This window comes from Pelobates fuscus, chromosome 11, assembly GCF_036172605.1.
Source record: "Pelobates fuscus isolate aPelFus1 chromosome 11, aPelFus1.pri, whole genome shotgun sequence".
Classification (NCBI taxonomy): Eukaryota; Metazoa; Chordata; class Amphibia; order Anura; family Pelobatidae; genus Pelobates; species Pelobates fuscus.
Window position 1 is genome coordinate 46,087,549 of NC_086327.1, and position 20,575 is coordinate 46,108,123.

Consider the following 20,575-nt stretch of genomic DNA (forward strand, 5'->3'; position numbering starts at 1 on the left):
ACTGAAAACAATATCTAGAGAGAGAAAATTGCTCAGCTGTAGTCTCTGCATTGCTGTTTTACCCTTGCAGAAATTGCCATTCAGATTCTAATGGACTCCACTCTGGAATGTGGTGAATAAATTCCCCAAATTAATTCAAAGTGCATTTCAACGTGCGGACCAAAATTTTGTTTTACAGTTTGGCTATCGTTACCTATATATTAAAATGCGTTTTAGAATCTGGACATTATGCACTTTAGTGAATTAGTTGGGAGAACAAAAAAGTAATTTCGGGAAAGTTCTGGATCGAAGCTCCAGGATACACGCTACACCCTGTCAGACAGACAGGCAGGCAGGCAGGCAGACGAGAGCAGGCAGCTATTGAGGAGTGATTGAGTTCCTGGTTCCAGTAGGGGGCAGTAAAGAAAGCTGATTCCATGCTCCCCTCCCCTCTGCATTCCTCCCCTCCTCCCTCCCAAGGCCTAGCTAACACTCCAGCCTTCACTAGCGATCCCTTCCTAAAGAAACAGCATTATCATTTAAAATTACAGCCAGTAACTTCAAACCCCACTCTGTGTCACCATGAATATTTTCAGGTTCCTGGGAGACATTTCACATCTCTCTGCCATCTTCATCCTGCTACTGAAGATCTGGAAAACCAGGTCCTGTGCTGGTAAGAACAAGGGAAGGGGGCTAAAATAAAAAAGACTTAACCCCCCCCCAGAACATATCCCACCCAGATAAAGTATTTATTGATCGGGTCGATGTAGTCTGGTTGATTAGTTTGTGTGCAGTTTCTGCATCTTACAATCCCATAACAAAGGAATGACGTGTCAAGGTTCCGATTTAGAATGACCAGAAATGTAAAATATGTCATAGTATGTATTTGTGATTAAAGGTGTATTTTCTGTGGTTTCGCATGGATTTATTCTGAATACGGTTGGCATTTATGGGGTTTAACTTCCCTGTTGCTGATTGTAACAGTGTTGCAAACTCAGGGAGGAGAATACGTTAACCAGCTGAGTGCCACCTTGTGTGTGTATCATGGGTTAATAAAGCGATTTGTGCCCATAGCATGACATGCCAGTCTGGGTTAGCTGGTAACATGCAGGGATAGTGATGGTGAGGGGAGATTTGATGGGAGGGAGGGGAAGCTGTGATACAGACTAATGTGGTGACGTGGAAGTTCATGGCTGACTTGAATCTAATGATAAAGGAATGGCTGACTAAGGGACGTTGATTTCACAGGCATTGTTCTTTAAGGGTTAATTAAGGATGGAATTGCCTTTTAAATGGTTTTTATGCTTCAAAATTCCAGGTCCTGTAGTTACAAATGGACATTATTTTGTTTTAATTATGTGTTGTTTAATTGTACCATGTTTCTGGAATAGGCTGCTGCATTTAAAATGACCCAATATTGGCCACAATGCCCTTTTTTTTAAAAATTCGCATGCTTGCACAATTTGCATCTTGTAGGGAAATCAGGTACCTGTATTTGTCATACAAGTCTATTGATAAAACTAGTGGCCACTCTAGGAGTCTAGGTACACATATTCAATGTATAAATTGTGATTTAGCCTGCAACACAGTTCAGTAGCATATCTATTTTGTAATAGATATTGTGAATATAATGTACTGAAAAAGTTATACTTGTAGTTTGTATGTCAATCCTGTGGTACTGGATTTGATTAGGGTTATCCACCAAAGTGAGAATCCAAAGTACATTTACAAATCAAGATGAAAATAGGTGAACTGGACACATTCCATGTTTACAGTTTGGGTACTTAAAAGTTCAAATTACTTTAAAATCTCACGTTGGTGAATAACACTGCATGTGTTTTCTCTGTTGTGGTTATCGTGTCTTGGGAGCTTTACTGATCTATTCATTTATCCAGTATAGCTTTGTCCTCCAATCCCCCCTGTGATTGCTGCTTTGCCCTAGGGTTCCTTTAAGCAATAAAAATCAATCTTTGGTTTCCCTCAGGGTAGGTTATAAGAGAAAATTCTTGACCCACGAAAGTGTTTTTCTGCATTATTTCACAGTATCAATCTTAAAAAACAAAAGCACCTGTTTAAAATAAAATTTAATCTATCTATGCATGTGCTAGTGAATTGTGAACTTAACCATTTATTCACTAATGCAAGAATTGTCCGTAATTGATTAGGGAATTTCAAATGGACCCCCCTCTAAACTGTAAAATCTCTCTACTCCCTGTCTGACATCACCAGAGCTGTTGCAAGGTCCAATCAAATGCTTCATAGAAAAGCATTTTGATTGGACCATGTAACCGACTCCGAGAGCATGTGTATGAGCCAGTAAGGGGAGCGAGTGTCAGGTAGAGTATTTCTAAAAACATTAAAGGACCACTCTAGGCACCCAGACCACTTCAGCTTAATGAAGTGGTCTGGGTGCCAGGTCCTTCTAGGGTTAACCCATTTTTTCAGAAACATAGCAGTTTCAGAGAAACTGCTATGTTTGTGAATGGGTTAAGCCTTCCCCTATTTCCTCTAGTGGCTGTGTCATTGACAGCCGCTAGAGGCGCTTGCGTGATTATCACTGTGAAAATCACAGTGAGAGCACGCAAGCGTCCATAGGAAAGCATTATGAATGCTTTCCTATGTGACCGGCTGAATGCGCGCGCAGCTCTTGCCGCGCGTGCGCATTCAGCCGACGGGGAGGAGAAGAGGAGGAGAGCTCTCCGCCCACCGCTGGAAAAAGGTAAGTTTTAACCCCTTTCCCCTTTCCAGAGCCGGGTGGGAGGGGGTCCCTGAGGGTGGGGGCACCCTCAAGGCACTCTAGTGCCAGGAAAACGAGTATGTTTTCCTGGCACTAGAGTGGTCCTTTAAACAAAACATAGGGTATAAGGAGGCAGGGAGGAGAGATAAATGCCTCCCCTGCAAGGGAGAAGCTCATCACTTGTGTCTCCAGTGTGCATAATCAGGATAGTATAAGATATATAATTATATTTGTTTTGCATAATTTACGTGGCTTTCTGTGAGTATTGTTAAAACACAAACCTCTGGAGCTGCTATCTGTGCAGGACACACAAAAAGAAACAATCTGTTGTATGATATTTAGATGATGCACATCATCTTATTTCAGAACATGTGTGTAAATGCACAAAGATGGCAACAGAATAATCTCTGCAAAGAATTTTCACTAAATGTTAGCGGACACTGTCAAACCAAATAAATAGCCCACTAGAAAATACAGTGGTCAAACTAAAGATCTTATCGAGATGCTTTTTAAATAATATTTTTTTTTATTATATTTTTTTTGTTTAAAGGTAGTAGTACATTTTTTTTTATTTTTTGTTTGCCTTTGACCATTTTATCCCAGTTTACTGAAATACATAAATATTTATAATTTTTTATTTTTTTTTATCAGTTCCTGCATACTTTTAGTTGATGTCTCTGAAAAGGAGGCACTCATCTAAATTTCCTGCAGAACTGCTTTTACCGCACCTCCCACTAGAGATGACCCGAACAGTTCGCCGGCGAACATAGCTTGTTTGCGGTCGCCGCGGTGGGCGAACATATGCGATGTTCGGTCCGCCCCATATTCGTCATCATTGAGTAAACTTTGACCCTGTACCTCACAGTCAGCAGACACATTCCAGCCAATCAGCAGCAGACCTTCCCTCCCACCTCCATGACAAATAGGGGGCGGACCGAACATCGAATATGTTCGCCCGCCGTGGCGACCGCGAACAAGCTATGTTAGCCGGCGAACAGTTCCCGGCGAACTGTTCGGGACATCTCTACCTCCCACATTCCATAGATGTAAGTAATGCCATTGCTTTCTGAATGAAGTCCAACATTCAGTTAGAGGTGTTTACATTTCATTTGAAGTAGTTGCCTAGAAGCAGGGAAGTTCTGTCTCTGAAAACAATACGGTTTATCCATTTAACTCTACATTCTGGTTGTGTGGACAATGGGATTGCAAATTTTAGACCAACGCAAATAAATATTTTTCCAGATTTTGGCCAAACATTTGCAATTCCCTTATCGATCCACAATTCAGAGTTCTGTTATTAAAAGTGTGGGAGCAAACACCCATGATAGAGGGAATATCTTGGAAAATAAGAAATTTGACTTCTGGAAACTGCAGACAAAATTTACGAGTATTAAAATAGCTAAATACAGACACTATGAATAATAACTTGACTTTTGTGGGGTGAAGTTAGGGAAGAACATTTTATAGGTGGCTTAACATTTTCTCACTTACATTTATTTAATGGAAAATGCAACAAGACCATAGCATTTTTTAATTATAAAAATGTATTTCTAAAATACATGTATTATTGCGTAAAGCGGAATCGTCACTTCTCGTCACCAAATTGATTGAAGCATTAAAATTGCTTATAATTTGTTTTAACTTTTTTTCAGGCAATGCTCTGTTTTCTTTGAGGTTTATTGTAAAATGAACCTGTCATGGGATATCAGAGGATACCTAAATGCCCCATCTTTGTGCGTGATACTGTTCATGTTACACTTACACCCACCTCCGGCCCCCTTGCACTCTGCCCAGTCTCTTCATTAAAGGAACACTATATGCACCCAGACCATTTCAGCTTACTAAAATGGTCTGGGTGCACTGTCCCAGGTCCCTTAACCCTTTAATCTTGTTTTTAAGAAACTGCAATAATTACCTTTGCAGGGTTAACTCCACCTGTAGTGGCTGTCTACCAGACAGCCACTAGAGAGACTTTCAGGCTGTTAGGCGACTTTTGGTCACCTAACGGACGCTGGACGTCCTCACACTATGCATGGGGATGTCCAGCGTCACCCAAAACTCCATAGGAAAGCATTATATAATGCTTTCCTATAGGGAAATCCTAATGCGAGCGCGGCCATTGCCTTGCATCTCCCCAGCCGGCTGAAGTTGGTGAGGGAGGAGCGATGGCGGACCTGAGCCAGCGCCGAGGAACATCGGCTCTGGATCCAAGTAAGTGACAAAAAGGAGTTTAACCCCTTCTGCCCTTTTTAGGGACTCTTTCCCCAAGGCTTCTCTGTGACACCAACACGTTGGCTTCATTGCCAGCATGTAAACGGAGTGATGTCATGTTCCTATACGCCTTATTCAATGCTAGCAAAAGGCTGCAGATAACAGGCTTAAGCTTCTGATTGGAGTATACCCTGGCACAGACTGGGAGTTACTGCTGGGGAAGGAGGGAAAGACTTGCAAAGGCTGCAGATAACAGCTGTGCAGCATTTGCAAATATTTTTTTGGGTTTTTTTTTTTTACTGCATGGTTTCTTTGGGGTATACATACTGAAATAAATCAATGGATTGTTCCTTTAAGGTAAGATGAGTAGGACCTCCTGGCACCATAACACTTGAATCGAGATGAAATTGTTATGCTCTCCAGAGTGTTCCTTTAACATCTGTTGCAGCAGATTTTTACTTTTCTGATCCTTTATACCTCAGCAGCCTGAATTCTTGAAAGCGTGAATTCAACAAGGTGCTGGAGCCTTCCTTAGGGTTTTGGGTCCATTTAGATAATATAGGAATGCACAGTACTTGCAGATTTTTCCGTTACGTTTGTGGATCATCCCATGCAAGGGTGCTCCAGAACAGTGTTTCTCAATCTTGCAGGTCTAAAATAAAAAATTATTATCCCAAGTACTCTTTTTATTATTATTATTATTATTATTATTTATATAGCGCCAGAAAAATTCAGTTTTTCTCACAAAAGTAATTTCTATTGATTTTAAATTCCAAATAAAACGTATAGACATTGATCATTAATCCCATATTGGAGAACAAGCCTGATTTTAAATGCAGTAAAGAATATTTTTTTTAAATAAATATGGAATAATGTGAATATTGTGTATGTGAGGAGTATATGAGCTACTAAACTGAAGTATAAAAGTCGCAAAAGTAAAATAATACACGCAGAGGATACTGACACACAGTGGGGATACACATTTACATACTTTCACTGAATTGACACACGTACTAAAGGGACACTATAGGCACCCAGACCACTTCAGCTAATTAATGTGGTCTGACGGCAATATCTCTATTGCCCTTAGTGCTGCAATGTTAAATAAACTTAAACTTAACATGGAATTTATAATTCTGAATATAATATATATTTATATATGGTGGTAGTAAGCGTTTTAAGAAAGTGCATACTTTTTTTAAACACTGAAACGCCCGCTCACATTTACCCAGAAAAATGACAATCCTGCTATCATGGAAATAGAACAAGTTCATTGTAATAGATTAATTTTGTTTGTAGAGAAATTAGGCTTTGGTGCTGGTTTATCTGCTTTCATTTTCCGCGACAAGCTGCAAATTTCTATGCCAGGTTATAAGGTACTACATAATAAATTTGCAGAATGTAGCAGATTGTATGATGAACTGGCTGTACTGTGGAGATACTGCAGCTGTGAATCTTATGAGATTTTTCCCTGAAATGTTCCCACTGGTGTCATCTGCGGACAATCTTTGAAAGCTGTAATTTGGCATTATTCACAGATGAATGGTTTTGAGTAGTGGTAACTGATTGTATCTTCCTGATTTACAAGGTTCATGAATATCAAGTCCATAGTCTGCTTCTTGAATATACTACTTTTTAAAGGGGAAGAATCTCCGAAATACAATGCATAAAAAATACCACCATTTTCTTCCTTGCTAATGCCCTCTTATGACAGATATATATCAGAGTGCCAAGCTTGCAAATACACTTTTATTAAGCATTGAAAAATGCTTGTGAATTGACACTTAAAATTTATATTATAGATAAGTAAGCTGCTATAACACTCGTGTGGGTCGTCTCCTTATACACTACACCGAATGATAAATTACACATTGCGTAGTGGATGTAAAACCCAGAATTTGAAAGCGGAGTGCTTTAAGGAAAAGTATATACACTTACCCCTATTTAGTGGTGTCCAGGAGTACGTGTATATAATTCTGCTTTAAGCACTTTACTTTCACATTTGTGGTTCATACCCACTAGGTATTGTTCAGTTATTAACCCTCAGTTCAGTTATTTAGCGTTTCATAGAATGCTCTTAGGTAGAGCATACCAAGCAGGCAGATGCTCAACCACTTACTGTTAAAAGAATTTTTTTTTTTTTTCCAAACCTGTATTTCTACTTTCAAGTCCTACAATAAATACTGTTACAGGATGTTGTTTTTTTTGGTTGTTATTTTTCTTTTTCTTTTGCACTTGTTGGGCGCTTATTGCGCTTGAGGGGTGTGTTACTCTTACCGGGCACGTTCCTGGAGCCCTCACCCTTCCAATGGCATTTTGCCGGGCGTGCTCTCTCTCTCTGGAGGAGTCATCCGACTCATCTGAGTCGTCTCTGGCTTGGGAGCGTTTTGGGGCCTGCATGACTGGGTCAGAGGCCATTGGTAAAAATCTTTGGCCATAGATTTTTCCAGAGATGCGACCACTGCCGCGTTTATCATAGCCTGCACATCCATGGGTGTCTTCCATGATAGGCTTATACGGGTACAAATACTGCTTCTAACAGGCACAGGTATGAGCGGTATAGGGAATGGTCGGGAGGGACATAAGCAGACCGTGGGCCTTCACTCACAGACTAATGGCGTGTGGTAATAAGTAAACTCTTGTTATGATCACTGGGGCTCACCCAGGATAATCGGAACTGCAAATACAGTTTCCATTCAGCAGCACTCTGGGTATTACCCAAATGGGGGCTCATCCCTTGCCAGAATACTAGGGTATACCTGACTGGAAGTCCCACTCCCCAGGGGTATTACACCATCCTGACCAGGTCCCTGACAGTATGCACAGCACAGCTGGACTGCAAAACTCAGAAACACAGAAAGCCTCTTCGTGATGGGAGTAAAATCCACGACTAACAACACCAACAAGATGGCCACCACGGGTCTTGCGAGAACCGGGGCTAACATGGTGTAAAAAGCCAGCGAAATGCGTTGGAGGGAAAACAAATCCGAATGGAAAAGGGAATGTCAATAGATGCAAACTGAGAATTCCACGAACGGTCTGTTCATTTAAATCTACCGAATGCTGTGTGTGAACAGGAAACCCCGCAAACAGCCAGTTCGTGCGGAAGCCACCGAACGCTATCTACAGAATAGGCCCGGACGGGAAAAACCCGCGAACAGCCCGTTTGTACCTAAATGCACAAATCAATAGAGTTCCCAGCCTGAACGCACTGAAGTTAATGCGATCGATGTTAGTTTTAACAAGATTGCAATATTCATTTCAGTTACTGGATTTCATGAAAAACCCATAAAAGTTAAAAGCTTTTAAATGATCACTGTAAACAGCTGATGTGCAGAAAGTAACCCACACCTACTCTCCATTCTGTGAGTAGCTTAGTATAAGACACAACATCAGAGCTCTTAACTAGACAGACTAAAAGCTCAGTTATGGCTTCCTGATATTAAAGTTGGTATGTTACATCTGAGGTTTTCTTAAATATATATCATATATATCATCTTTACGGAATACTCATGCTGACTGCTTGGACTTTTCTTGGAATTCCAACACAATCCAAAGATTCTAAAGGACAAAGTAGCCACTATTTTGTCTTATGGGTAAGACTGGGGTTGAAAAAAGGCAGAGCTCCTCTGTCAACTTTTGTCCATTCCCAGCAGCTGACACAAGTGATGGCTGAAGGATTCAGGCATCATCTTGCTCATCACAAGATCTGATCTATTGAGGCTTCATTGTCTCGTGGGATCTTCCATAGGTCTCCGTGTTGTGCACTCGCACATGTGCTAGAGTATGGTACTGATGCAGTTCCTGGTAGATCAGGTACTGAAGAGGGTCTGCAGGAAGAATATGGAGGTAGCCACAAGGAACAGCTTTGGGTATGTAAAGCTGCCTTTCCACTGCACCCCAGGGCCAATGGACACTAACTAAAGATGTCACTTTGGGGGACCTGGCAAAATATGTAACCGATCAGCGTAATTTGTCCTACTAGTGCTTGCCTCAAGTGCACACACATCGTGGTCTGAGATTTAACTTTGCAGGATAGAGAACTGAGCCATGAAGCATGTGTGGACTGTGCTCTTATCCTGGTTCACTAAATAGTGAACTGGGCTGTGTGTAAATTTATAGCATTCGTGGCATAGCTACTATCAGTTTACACAGGAGGTCCATTAATTCTGGCGGGGTAAATCTAAGACCCTAAAATGTCCATCATGATAATCAACTTTTCATGACATAAAATTATTTCAATTAGAACATTTGGGAACCATGCTTAGACCTGGACATTGATAGGGTTATTCGGTAAATAAATCATAATTACCTAATCTGGAAAAATTCTCAAACTTGGTTATAGTCACAGCTGGCTATTTTGTTTAGTTTTACCATTCGGATATAATTGGCAAGAATGTGTTGTTTAGTGTCTTGTCTGTTGTCCTTCAGAGTGTGTGTGGTGGCTGGGTGTATGCTGGCGTTTTGTGGTGTGTTTTGTGTGCTGGGTGACATGATATGTGGCAAGTAGTGATGTCCCGAACATAGCGTGTTCGGTCCGCCCCCTATTTGTCATGGAGGTGGAAGGGTCTGGGAGGGAGGGTCTGCTGCTGATTGGCTGCAATGTGTCTGCTGACTGAGGTACAGGGTCAAAGTTTACTCAATGATGACGAATAGGGGGCGGACCGAACATCGCCGGCGAACGGTTCCCGGCGAACTGTTCGGGACATCACTAGTGGCAAGGATTAGGTGGCAGCATAAAGGGAGACACTGGAGAAAAGGTGTTGTTTTTTTTTTTTTTTTGTTTTTACATCATACTTCACAGATGGATGGCAAAATGTAACTAGGGACAAGGATTGTATAGCGTTAGGAATACAGATTTATATTCCTAGCACTATAATGTCCCTTTAAAGAAATTGGAGGCTGGACCTGTAAAGGTGTCCTTCCTGCTTTTTTGCCTAGCACATACCAAAGCTGTGGGTACCTCGGTGTGAGTACTCTTCCTCTTCCGGCATACCACTTGGAAAGCCCCTAACACAATTTACTATGAAGAACACCTGCATTTAATTAACTTTCGTTCATAGTAAATCGTAAATTAATGTTAATTACATTAAAATTTAATAAAGAGTGCATTCCCCTTTCCTTTTAGAAACATTCTATTTGCTTTTAAACTATATATGCATACACACCTACATACACACACAAAAGTAATTGAAAATCCCTTCCACATGAAGTCCGTAGATAGTCATTACATTGTTAGATCTTCACACACTAAGTCATAAGTCTTGCTTTTTCCACAGAAATTATTATTATTATTATTATTATTTTATTATTTATATAGCGCCAACAAATTCCGCAGCACTTGGGTGGACGAACAAACATCTAGTTGTAACCAGACAAGTTGGACACACAGGAACAGAGGGGTTGAAGGCCCTGCTCAATGAGCTTGCATGCTAGAGGGAGTGGGGTAAAGTGACACAAAAGGTAAGGATAGTATTAGACTAGTGACAGTTGCAAGAGAGGAATCAGTTGGGAGCTATTAACAGTTTAATTGATGCACTTTTATGAAGAAGTATGTTTTTAATGATTTTTTTTAAGGATTGGAGACTGGGTGAGGGAATTGAGTTCCACAGGAACGGTGCAGCCCTCGAGAAGTCTTGAAGGTGGGAATACGGACAGAAGATAGACGTAAATCTCAAATTTGCAGTGATGTTACTACTGCAAGGGACTCTGGCTGGACATATGCAAATGCATTCAACAAAGATTCCTTGGAGCTTGTTTGCTGTGTACAACAGCTCTGAAACACAACTCAGGATGAGATGCAATCCCAGCACCATTCATTTTAGCTGTCGTGCTTTGAAAAGCTAAATATAATAAATACAATTTAAAAGCATGTGCTGAACACTGAAAATAAAGTATTAGTATTTTATTTTATAGTATGTCAGCATGAATCACAATTGGTTATTTATGAATCGCCTTCGCTCAAGTCAGGGTTTTTTCCAATTAACTATCAATAATAATAATAAAACAACAACAAAAATGACAGTATACGTTACCAGTATTGCAATGGTTGCATGAAATCAAAAAAGTTGGTAAAAGGTTAGGGAAATAAATCGAACTTATGTTAACCAGTGCAAGCATGTATTGCAGGGTTCTATGTTAAATTAATTTAGTAATTGTACGCAACACAATAGTTTAAATATCATTTTGTTTTCTGTTTTTTGGGGGGATTTTTTCTTGTCCATTCCGATAATAAAAAAAGGCCATAAAACAATGAGACCATAATTAAGCATTCGCTCGCACAGATAATTTTTGATTAGTGTTGAATACAAAAATACTTTGTTTTTGTGGTATCAAATATTCGCACATCTAAGGCCAAGTTTAACCACTGAAGGTTAAGGGCTGCATGACTGTCTATGCCATCGTTTAAGGCTTTTACGCCCAATGACTGCATAGACCATAATGCATTAAAAGTACCAGCTGGGAATTAGCCCTTTTGATAGTCCTCTCTGTCGCTTAAGCCGCAATTAGTGGCTCCAGACTGACATATGAGCCGCGTGCATCACTCAAAGTGAGAACTGCGTATAGCTCTTTAAATCCATATAAGTGAGCCTGCACCCAGAGGGTCAGAAAAGACCCTAATCAAGTCAACCTGCATGCCCCCCTGCCGGCTGTGATCAATGCTGATGTGACAAAGAAGATCGTCAGTAAGACCATGGCGGCAGCACGTACACTTACCTTCCTCTCTACCAAACAGACCTTCATTAGAGCGGTCACCGTTGGGGGTTGTTGTAAAATATGTGAAGACCTCAGACAGTGACAGAGATGCTTTAATGTCGAAACAGACCATTTAGATCCTAACCACTTGCAAAGGATGTAAGGTAATAATGTTTTCTGAAGATGGGTTCTTCAGTCTTTTATTTTTTATTTTTTTTTAAGCTTGGTTCTTGACCAGGATTAATCACATCCAAACCTTTGACATTTAAAATTGTGAAGTAGATGATGCAAATAATAAAATAATACATGGGTGGTGTATGTGTGTGCGTATGTATGTGTGTGTGTGTGTGTGTGTGTGTCAGTATGTTGAATGCATGTATTTTTAATTGGCGATCCTTACTTACTGAAATATTTAATCATTATGCTGCTGTTTGCTAATGAGTCAGAATCAGATAGTGCATGATTGTGCCTGTGTTTGTAGAAAAGCCAGGATTGGCTGAAAGACCACAGCTATTTCCTGATTCAAGGTTTGCTGCAAATTAAGTTATTCTTTTGTAATGCAATATTTCCTTAATACATAAGAAGAGGTTATAAATATACCGTACATTATAACTGTTCCTTTATAAACATATTTGCATGGAAAGTAAATCTGCTAGGTGTTACAGTACGCATATTGGAATTATACTGGGAGTGATGAATAGCTTTTTGCACTACATGTAGTATATTCATTTCTTTCTGCTATATTTTTCTATGCCATTATAAATACTAAAGATATTTTAAAGGTTACATATTTGCACAAGCAGTAAATCTCTGCATATGAATTGCCATATCTGCGTTTGCACTAGATTGACATAAGATGGTTATAAATATGAATTATGGCTTGCTCATGATCATACTAAGCACACAAGCAGAATAATGATTATTACATAGGGAGTCATTAAATGCATGAGCCATGTACGAGAGGAAGGAGGAAGCTCTAGAGAAGGAGACTCATGGGAGAGCTGAATTGAAGTTTCCTTGATAGGAAGGATCCTCCAGGAATTAGCAAGTGATAATATTTTCAGGATACCATAATTGAAATTTGTGCTCGGGAACAGGTTGTTAAATTTTGTTCAACATTTTAAATGAAATGTATCCAACACAAGCAACCAGAAATGAAACCTGTTCTGTATTCTAATTAATGATATGAAATCAACCGATAACGTGTATGGGTTTTGAGAGAGATGTTTTGTTTTATACATGTAGCAAAATATTTACTTTCACTGAATATTACATCCTTCAGGTTACTGTTTTTAGATTTTTATTACACAAAGTATAATTCTGGAATAAATAGTCTCGTTGCTAATACATTTTTTTTTTTTTTTCTCTCCAGGTATCTCTGGGAAAAGTCAGATTCTTTTTGCAATTGTTTTCACTACTCGATACCTAGACCTGTTTACAAATTTTATCTCCCTCTACAATTCATCAATGAAGGTAAAAGTCTATCTTATTTAATTATTTTTTTTTATTTAGGTCTTTCAGCCAGTTTCAGCCAGTTTAGGTCTTTCAGCCTTTTAGTAGATAGCTCCCTCATACCGTGGCAATGAATAGGATCGGAGTTTCATTCATTAGAATGAAATTCCGATACGAACAAAGTACCGAATTGCATCCTAACACCAATGGAGAAACAGTGCTCATTCTGTTAGGATGCAATTCGGCAGTTTTGCCGGCGTTCTGTCTAAGTGACAGGACGTTCGGCAATACTGACAGGAAGCATTTTGGGAACAGGGAGTAAAGCTAGGGATCATGGGAAAATTGCTCTGACCAGCGGAAATGAAGCACACTTTGCTCCTCCGCTGGTCAGAGCTGGTCAAGCGGAGGAATCCTCCATAAGGCAAAGAGTCCCTACTTTGTCTTATGATTTTAAAGAAAACTAAAGAAGACAGGAAGAAAAGAATAACAGATCCCGAGAGAGAGGGAGAAGAGGAAGAGATTGAGGAAAGGTAAGTTCGGCATGACAGTGCCGCTTTAAGGTATAAGGAGTTCCTGTGCTCTGGCTTTTCTGAAGGGCTTACCAGACTATTTAACTTCAATGTCCTCAGCCAGCACCCAATCGCTCTGCATCTGTACTTCCACTCAATACACCGACTTTAATCAGGAAGCCTCGGCTCAGTCACTGCTGCCAGTGTCAGCTGACGCTTTGAGCCTTATCTGTGCCATTTTCCACTCTTTTTTTTCCTCAATGGGATTCTACTAATCGGATAAGTGCATTACGAAGAAGTTGCTATGGTCCCCGGAGTGTCACTTTAAACTCCGTTTTTGATAACTACAACTGTTAAAAAAAATTGCAAGTTGTGACTGCAGAAGCTGAAAAACTCTGCCTCTTTGTGCATTTTTCCATAAAATACTTCCATGAGACATTGTTCCTCACTTACGACAAGGCCTCTTTATTTTAATTTTCATGCTTTGGTCAAGTGTGAGCTCTGACCAGTCTAGTGTATTCTCCATATATAGATGCAGTTCTGTTTTGTTTTCTTTAACATTTGCACCATTTATAAAAGGGCTATACTATTTTGTTTGTTGTTTGAGTATTACCTTAAAAATTAAGGCTGGTAGTTTGCCCATTTTTTCCTGCATGTCTGTTCTTATTTAACGAAGCAGTGCATTAAGGAGACTTGAGAACCGATCTCTAAAATTTAGTACAATATAGGCAAGCTAGAAATAAAAAATGTGTTTAATAAATAATCCAAAGGTCTCCAAGCTTATACTGGAGTTATATAGTATGTTTACAGCAACTCATTTGTTGCTTAAGTACCAGCACTAAAAAATTTCAATATTTTCACATGCACAGAGCAACGTGAGGGCTAACAGCATGCTGTGCTTTAATATGGGCTTGGGTTTTATGCCATCTGTCAAACTGCATACATTTTTATTTCGAATTGTGATGGTTAACTGAGCCTTTAATTTATACTGTATTTTTGAAGCCCTGAGGCATGATTTCTGTAGCCTCTTCTAATGGTTTCCGTAGTGCTAGCTCCTCCTTTAGCACTATAGCATTTTTTAAATACAATTATGGGCTGTGCATTGTAATCTTTGTTTTTCTGAAGTTGTAATTGTTAAAGTATAAAATTGGAACATTGCAGAGTTTGCATAACCTTGGTTAAAGCACTTATGCAGTACATACAAGTTTATAGCAAGCTCTCTTGGAAACAAACAGTATGTAGCATCAATAAAAACAAGATGAAGAGCAGAGTGATAGACTATGAACAAATTAGCCAACACGCTACCCTCATAAATAAATATATATAAATATTATTTTTGTCTGTTTGTTTCAAAACAATGTGTTCATAGCAGGACATTTAATTTAATATTTTTAATAAATAAGTCAGTTACAAGTCAACGTTGTCCGCCGTCAAAGCAGCATCATTTTGTAGATGATCATTTGGTAACAGATCTCCGTTTTAGAAACATAACTGCTCTAGTAGCAGGTAAGGCAGGATAATAGCGATAAAATGACTCCATGCAGGACACAGGCCTTGTCCCTATTGGTTTGCTATAATTTGTAACCGAACACTTAGATATCTTAAACAAAACAACAAGAGTGCTGTCTTGTGCTCATTATGGGAACGTTATTTTATTTCTTATTAATTTGTTGGTCTTTTTGTAACTCCTCAGGTGGTGTACGTTGCTAGTTCATATGCTACAGTATGGATGATCTACAGCAAATTCAAAGCTACGTATGATGGGAACCATGATACATTTCGTGTGGAGTTCCTTATTATTCCTACAGCTATCCTGTCCTTCCTTGTTAACCACGACTTCACCCCTCTAGAGGTAACCAGAGCAGTCAAATCTTACGTAGTGCCAGCAATAACTCTGTAGAATAGTCGGCCGTGCGCAAAGTTCTCTCTGCTTACACAGTGGTCTAGCTCTATTTTGGCTATTTTGTTAAGAATACAGCATCAATTGCTCTACACAGTCAGCTCCTTGTTTGCTGGTCCAGCGGAAGATGCCTTCTTTAAAGACCTGCTGTTCACTTCTTAAACACATCTGCACACAAACCTCACTTCATACCATCCATTCTTAGTTCCATTTCCCCACTACTACACTTTTATACATTGTACAGACCACCCTGCCTCGTGCTTTGGTTTTATTTTATTTTTTTTATTTTTTTATTACTTTTTCCCTTGGGCATCGTAATATCTGTGCAGGAATCATCTGATATTCAAAGCATTCTGTACTGCCTTGCTCTACACTGGCAAATCTTTTGGGGCCAATTATAAAATTATACTAATTGGTTTAGTAATTGTTTACTGGTTCAAAACTACAAATGTTTAAACTAACACCTCTTTAGTGTTTTGTGATTTGAGAAGGCGGCTAAGCCATGTAACATCGTTAGAAAGATTAAAAAAAAAAAAAATCTGGATCTCTATCAAAGTGTTCCAGAGTTAATGGTTTAGTGGCATTCTGCCTACTGTCTCTCTGTCATTTATCAGCATAAACTATAATTGTCTTGGAATATACACTTTTAAAAGTATACATTGGGGACTGGAGTGGACAACGGTCAGAGCATCCTAACAGTAATGGAGAAATATATTTAAAGCATTGCTTTGGGTGTAATATATATATATATATATATATATATATATATATATATATATACACACACACATACATACACAAGTCCGATAGCACCATCTGTAACTGTAATGGGTTGCACTACAAATTTGCTAATTATTTTTATAGTTGCATGAAGTTGCTCTTTAACCCTAGCTTGTCCATGATTTAGATAGAGTATTTAATTAAAAAGGTACACATCTGTCCTTAGCACAGTGTATCTATATAACATGGATTGCATCAGTAGAGTGCCATTTTTTTTTTTATAGAAAATAATCAGCATAAAATTGCAATATGCGGTCATCATTAATATGCATTGTGTAATATTACATGTAATACATCCTATTATGTAGAACAGTCTACAAGGCCTGATAAATTCAAGTCGTAACTTGCAAGTCACCTTAAAACACACGTGAACTGCATGTATTTTTTATACCTGGTTCACAGCACGGAATGTTAATGTGTAGGGTGTATTATTTGATGTTTGTATGTGTGGTTGTGATTGCCACAGAGTGTATATGTACCCCTTTCCCCTACCTATCCATGTTTTTTTCCACATGTCCCTTCTTTCATCCATCCATGTTTCATCTACCCATGCCCTTTTGCTTGATTCTCTTCCCAACTATTGATGTTGAATGGGTTTTAGATTCCTAGATTACTACGTAACTATGTCATTCTAACTTCCTAAGGTCCCCTCCCAAGTGGAGTTACTATGTAACTATGTCATTCTAATTTCCTAAGGTCCCCTCCTTATTGGAGAGGTCTCATTCCTAGTGTCCGGGAGTAATGCTTGGGCTACTTCTAAACACAGCGGCCCCACAGCTCTATCTCTGTAATGACTTTATGGTGCTGTGTTCAGAACTAGCCAAACCACAGTTCTCTGTAGCTGTGCTTAACTTTATGATGTTGGCAGAGGCTCTGGTCGCTTAGTTTCTAGACCCTCAACTGGCTTCTCTACTGTAAGTAGCTGCAACGTAAAGGTCATAAATGGTTTAATCCTGCACCTAGGCCCACCCTTACTCAATTGAAAATGTAGAGACACACAGTCTGCATTAAATAATGGTGAGTCACTAAGTTATGTTTCTTATGTATGTTTTTGTTGCTTTTTATCTAACAGATTCTTTGGACCTTCTCTATCTACCTTGAGTCTGTTGCCATACTGCCCCAGCTGTTTATGGTCAGTAAAACTGGTGAAGCTGAAACGATCACCAGCCATTACCTCTTTGCTTTGGGAATCTACCGTACCCTTTATCTCTTCAACTGGATATGGCGCTACCAGTTTGAAGGCTTCTTTGACCTCATTGCTATTGTTGCCGGACTGGTGCAAACCATACTTTACTGCGATTTCTTTTACCTGTACATTACCAAAGGTAAGATGGAATATATAACAGGATTAGTTTATACTGTGTATGGGTTTACATATATCATCTTTGATGAAAGAGGCATATGGTAATGTCAGTGGAAATGATCGTTTGTGTCTAGTAAAGGTTTTTTGTTCACTTCAATAATTGCATACATAAGTCATAAGAAGCATAAAGTGGACAGGAGTTATTATAATTGGCTTGATAACTATGTCTCTGGTCAATAAGTGGTAATTTTAAATATGACTATCATGCTGTACATTAAAATAATACAGTCAAAGAAGAAAATGTCCACAGTTGTCATGTTAACGTGGAAAGAGAAACTTCTACTTTAGCATATCACTGTAAGCTGGAAGGGATGCTGGAGCGTGACAGATCCAGATAAATGTCAAACGTTTTGTAAGCTTTGAAGAAAAAAACAAAAGCTAAATATTCAAGGACATAATTAATATATAGCTTGTTGATCCAAGGAGAAATCGGATTATGACGATGGTGAGGAATATAAGGATCTATTTTGTGGAATAGATCAATAGTATAAATTGTTATCTGAAAGGTTGAACTTACAGAAATCACTTACCTGATTCCTGTGTCGATCTCCCTCGGCGCTGGTTCAGGCTCTGCCTGCGGGTGGCCTAATGTGCGATCGATCGTATTAAGACTTTCCAATGGGGTTTTGTGTGACGCTGGATGTCCTAATGCAAAGCGTTGGTATGGGTGCCCATAGTGCCCCTTTAATATAAAACCATGCTTGGCCCATTTCTCCAGTTGGTTCATAACCCTGATATTCCATATGTCCAAGCAGCAGTCATCACAAATGGCCAGTAGTTGCCTTTTCCTCTCTTACAGGACGACAAGGTAGCTTTGCAAATGTTAAAATAAAACCAAATCCAATCTCCTCCCGTCCAACTCTTATAAAAGGGCAGCACTACCATGAGCTCCCAAGTTTTTCTGCCTGTCATTGTGTAAAACATCTATTTTTTTTATAAACCTAGTTTATCTACTCACAGGAAATTATCTTAAGGGAACATTCCAGACACACAAGGCACACTGAAGTGCATGATGTGTCTGGAGTTTGTCATACTTGTGACAGTTTATAAAAGTGCCGATTTAAATAGAAATTTAAGAGAGAATTAGCCTGAGCAGTAGTCATTGGCTGAGTGTCAGCCGTCCGCTCTGTCTGGCGCTGGTGCAACCTATTGCTAGTATGAATTGGTAATTTCTGCCTTAGCCATACCACCAATGGTCGCTAGATTGTGTGCAGCCAAGGATCCTGATTCACTGTTAAACTGTCTGAAAATGCTCCACGCCCTGTAACCATTTCATTGAGATGAAAACCATCATAGTGCCTAGATTGTTTCTCTGTTTCAGCACAAATCTTTACATACTTTAGACTTTTTTTTCCATAGCTATGTATTTTGAATGTTTATTTGCTGTGCAAGATATAATGTACTTGTTAACTGAATTATCAGTAATGCTGTTATAGTTCAATTCATTTTGTTTTTATTTTTTGTCTACAGTTTTAAAGGGAAAGAAGCTCAGTTTACCAGCATAAGAACATAACGTGCCCAAACTGCCCTCTTCTTTAGTGTGAACTCTTTCAGTCCCCACTGACTCGAGTCAGTGATGCCGAAAAGAGGAAATGTATCACTGAACCTACACTATTCAGGGCATAATGGTGGTGAACAAGAACTATTTACTATCTGTGATTCTTCAAGTGATACCAAGGGGGAAAAAAAAAGACCCTTCCAGAAGATGTATATTCATGTTGGCCTTTGACACTTTCTTATAGAAACTGGACACAAATAGGTCTACTGTTCGTAGTTTGGGCCTTAAAAAAAACAAAAAAACTTCCAAATTAGTTTTTCCTCCTGCTACATCTGTTTTCTCTGATTATATTTTATTTCTCTTATCTTGTATCCAAAGTATGTTTTGCAGGTGACGTTATGTACCGAGAAATACACATTTTCTGTAGCCAACTTTTACTATTCCCCATAATTTTTTTATATATATATTTATATATATATATATATATACACATTTACATATACACACATAAAGCTTTCCTAGAAAGTGTTGTTGGGCTTATCCTTGATTTAATCACAGGTTATTTGGCATTTGTATTAATCACAAAACATTGTTTTTACAATTCCAGTTACTAAGAGGGGATAAATAATATATGTCTGCAGATCTATTGATATAATTACATTTATGTCTGATTCCCCTACTGTATTTTTGGACAGGCACATTAAACATTTTGTAGGATTTGATGATCTCCCTATGCAAACTTTTTTTTTTTTTTTTTTTTTTTACATTCTTAAAAAAAGAAAAAAATTGAAAGTCAATAAATTTGAAGATTGGATACTCAGCTGTGCAAGTCATTACTTAATTACAAAACAAATTAACTTGGAAAACATGACTTAAATGGTTATAAGACAAAATGTATGTGCTGTTAATTTACTCAAAATTTCATATGTATAATATTTTTCTAAATCATAATTGTACTTGAGGATTTATGAATGTGCTTAAGGATCGTTTATATAAGGTTTGCGGTTTTGAAAAGTAATGATTTGGTGGATTCTCTTTGAATAATACAGCTGTTCAGAAATACAACTGGTGATCATGTATTGATGCTGTATCAACTATAAATAAACTGCAGCATCAAAGTGGTTCACATCCCTGAATTTTTTTTATTTCTTTTGTTAATTTCAGAAACTGTAAAAGAATATTTAATTATTACTATTATTTTTTTGTATCTGTTAAAATCCCCAAAACGTTAAGAGTATACATGAAGAGCCTTGCAAATCTAAGATTCTGTCTTAGAAACTAATAAACAAAGACATTCCACTGCTTACAAAACTTTTTTAATACTTGGATTAGAATATTAATTAGATTTGTTATAAAAGTGTCTGTTGAAAGACAGGTTAATGTGCACTGCCATGTTCCTTGAACACATTTCCACTGACTAGAAATTGGACACGAGCCTTAGATTGGCATT

At 38.6% G+C, this 20,575-nt stretch overlaps 1 protein-coding gene across 1 annotated transcript; it reads left to right on the plus strand.

The window, feature by feature from the left end:
- Positions 1–423: 423 nt before the first annotated feature.
- On the plus strand, positions 424–19,388 carry KDELR1 (KDEL endoplasmic reticulum protein retention receptor 1). Its single transcript, XM_063435952.1, has 5 exons — positions 424–652; positions 12,996–13,096; positions 15,278–15,436; positions 17,337–17,589; positions 19,098–19,388. The coding sequence occupies exons 1-5, from the start codon at positions 562–564 to the stop codon at positions 19,130–19,132; spliced, it is 639 nt and encodes a 212-aa protein (XP_063292022.1). The 5' UTR covers positions 424–561; the 3' UTR covers positions 19,133–19,388.
- Positions 19,389–20,575: the final 1,187 nt, after the last annotated feature.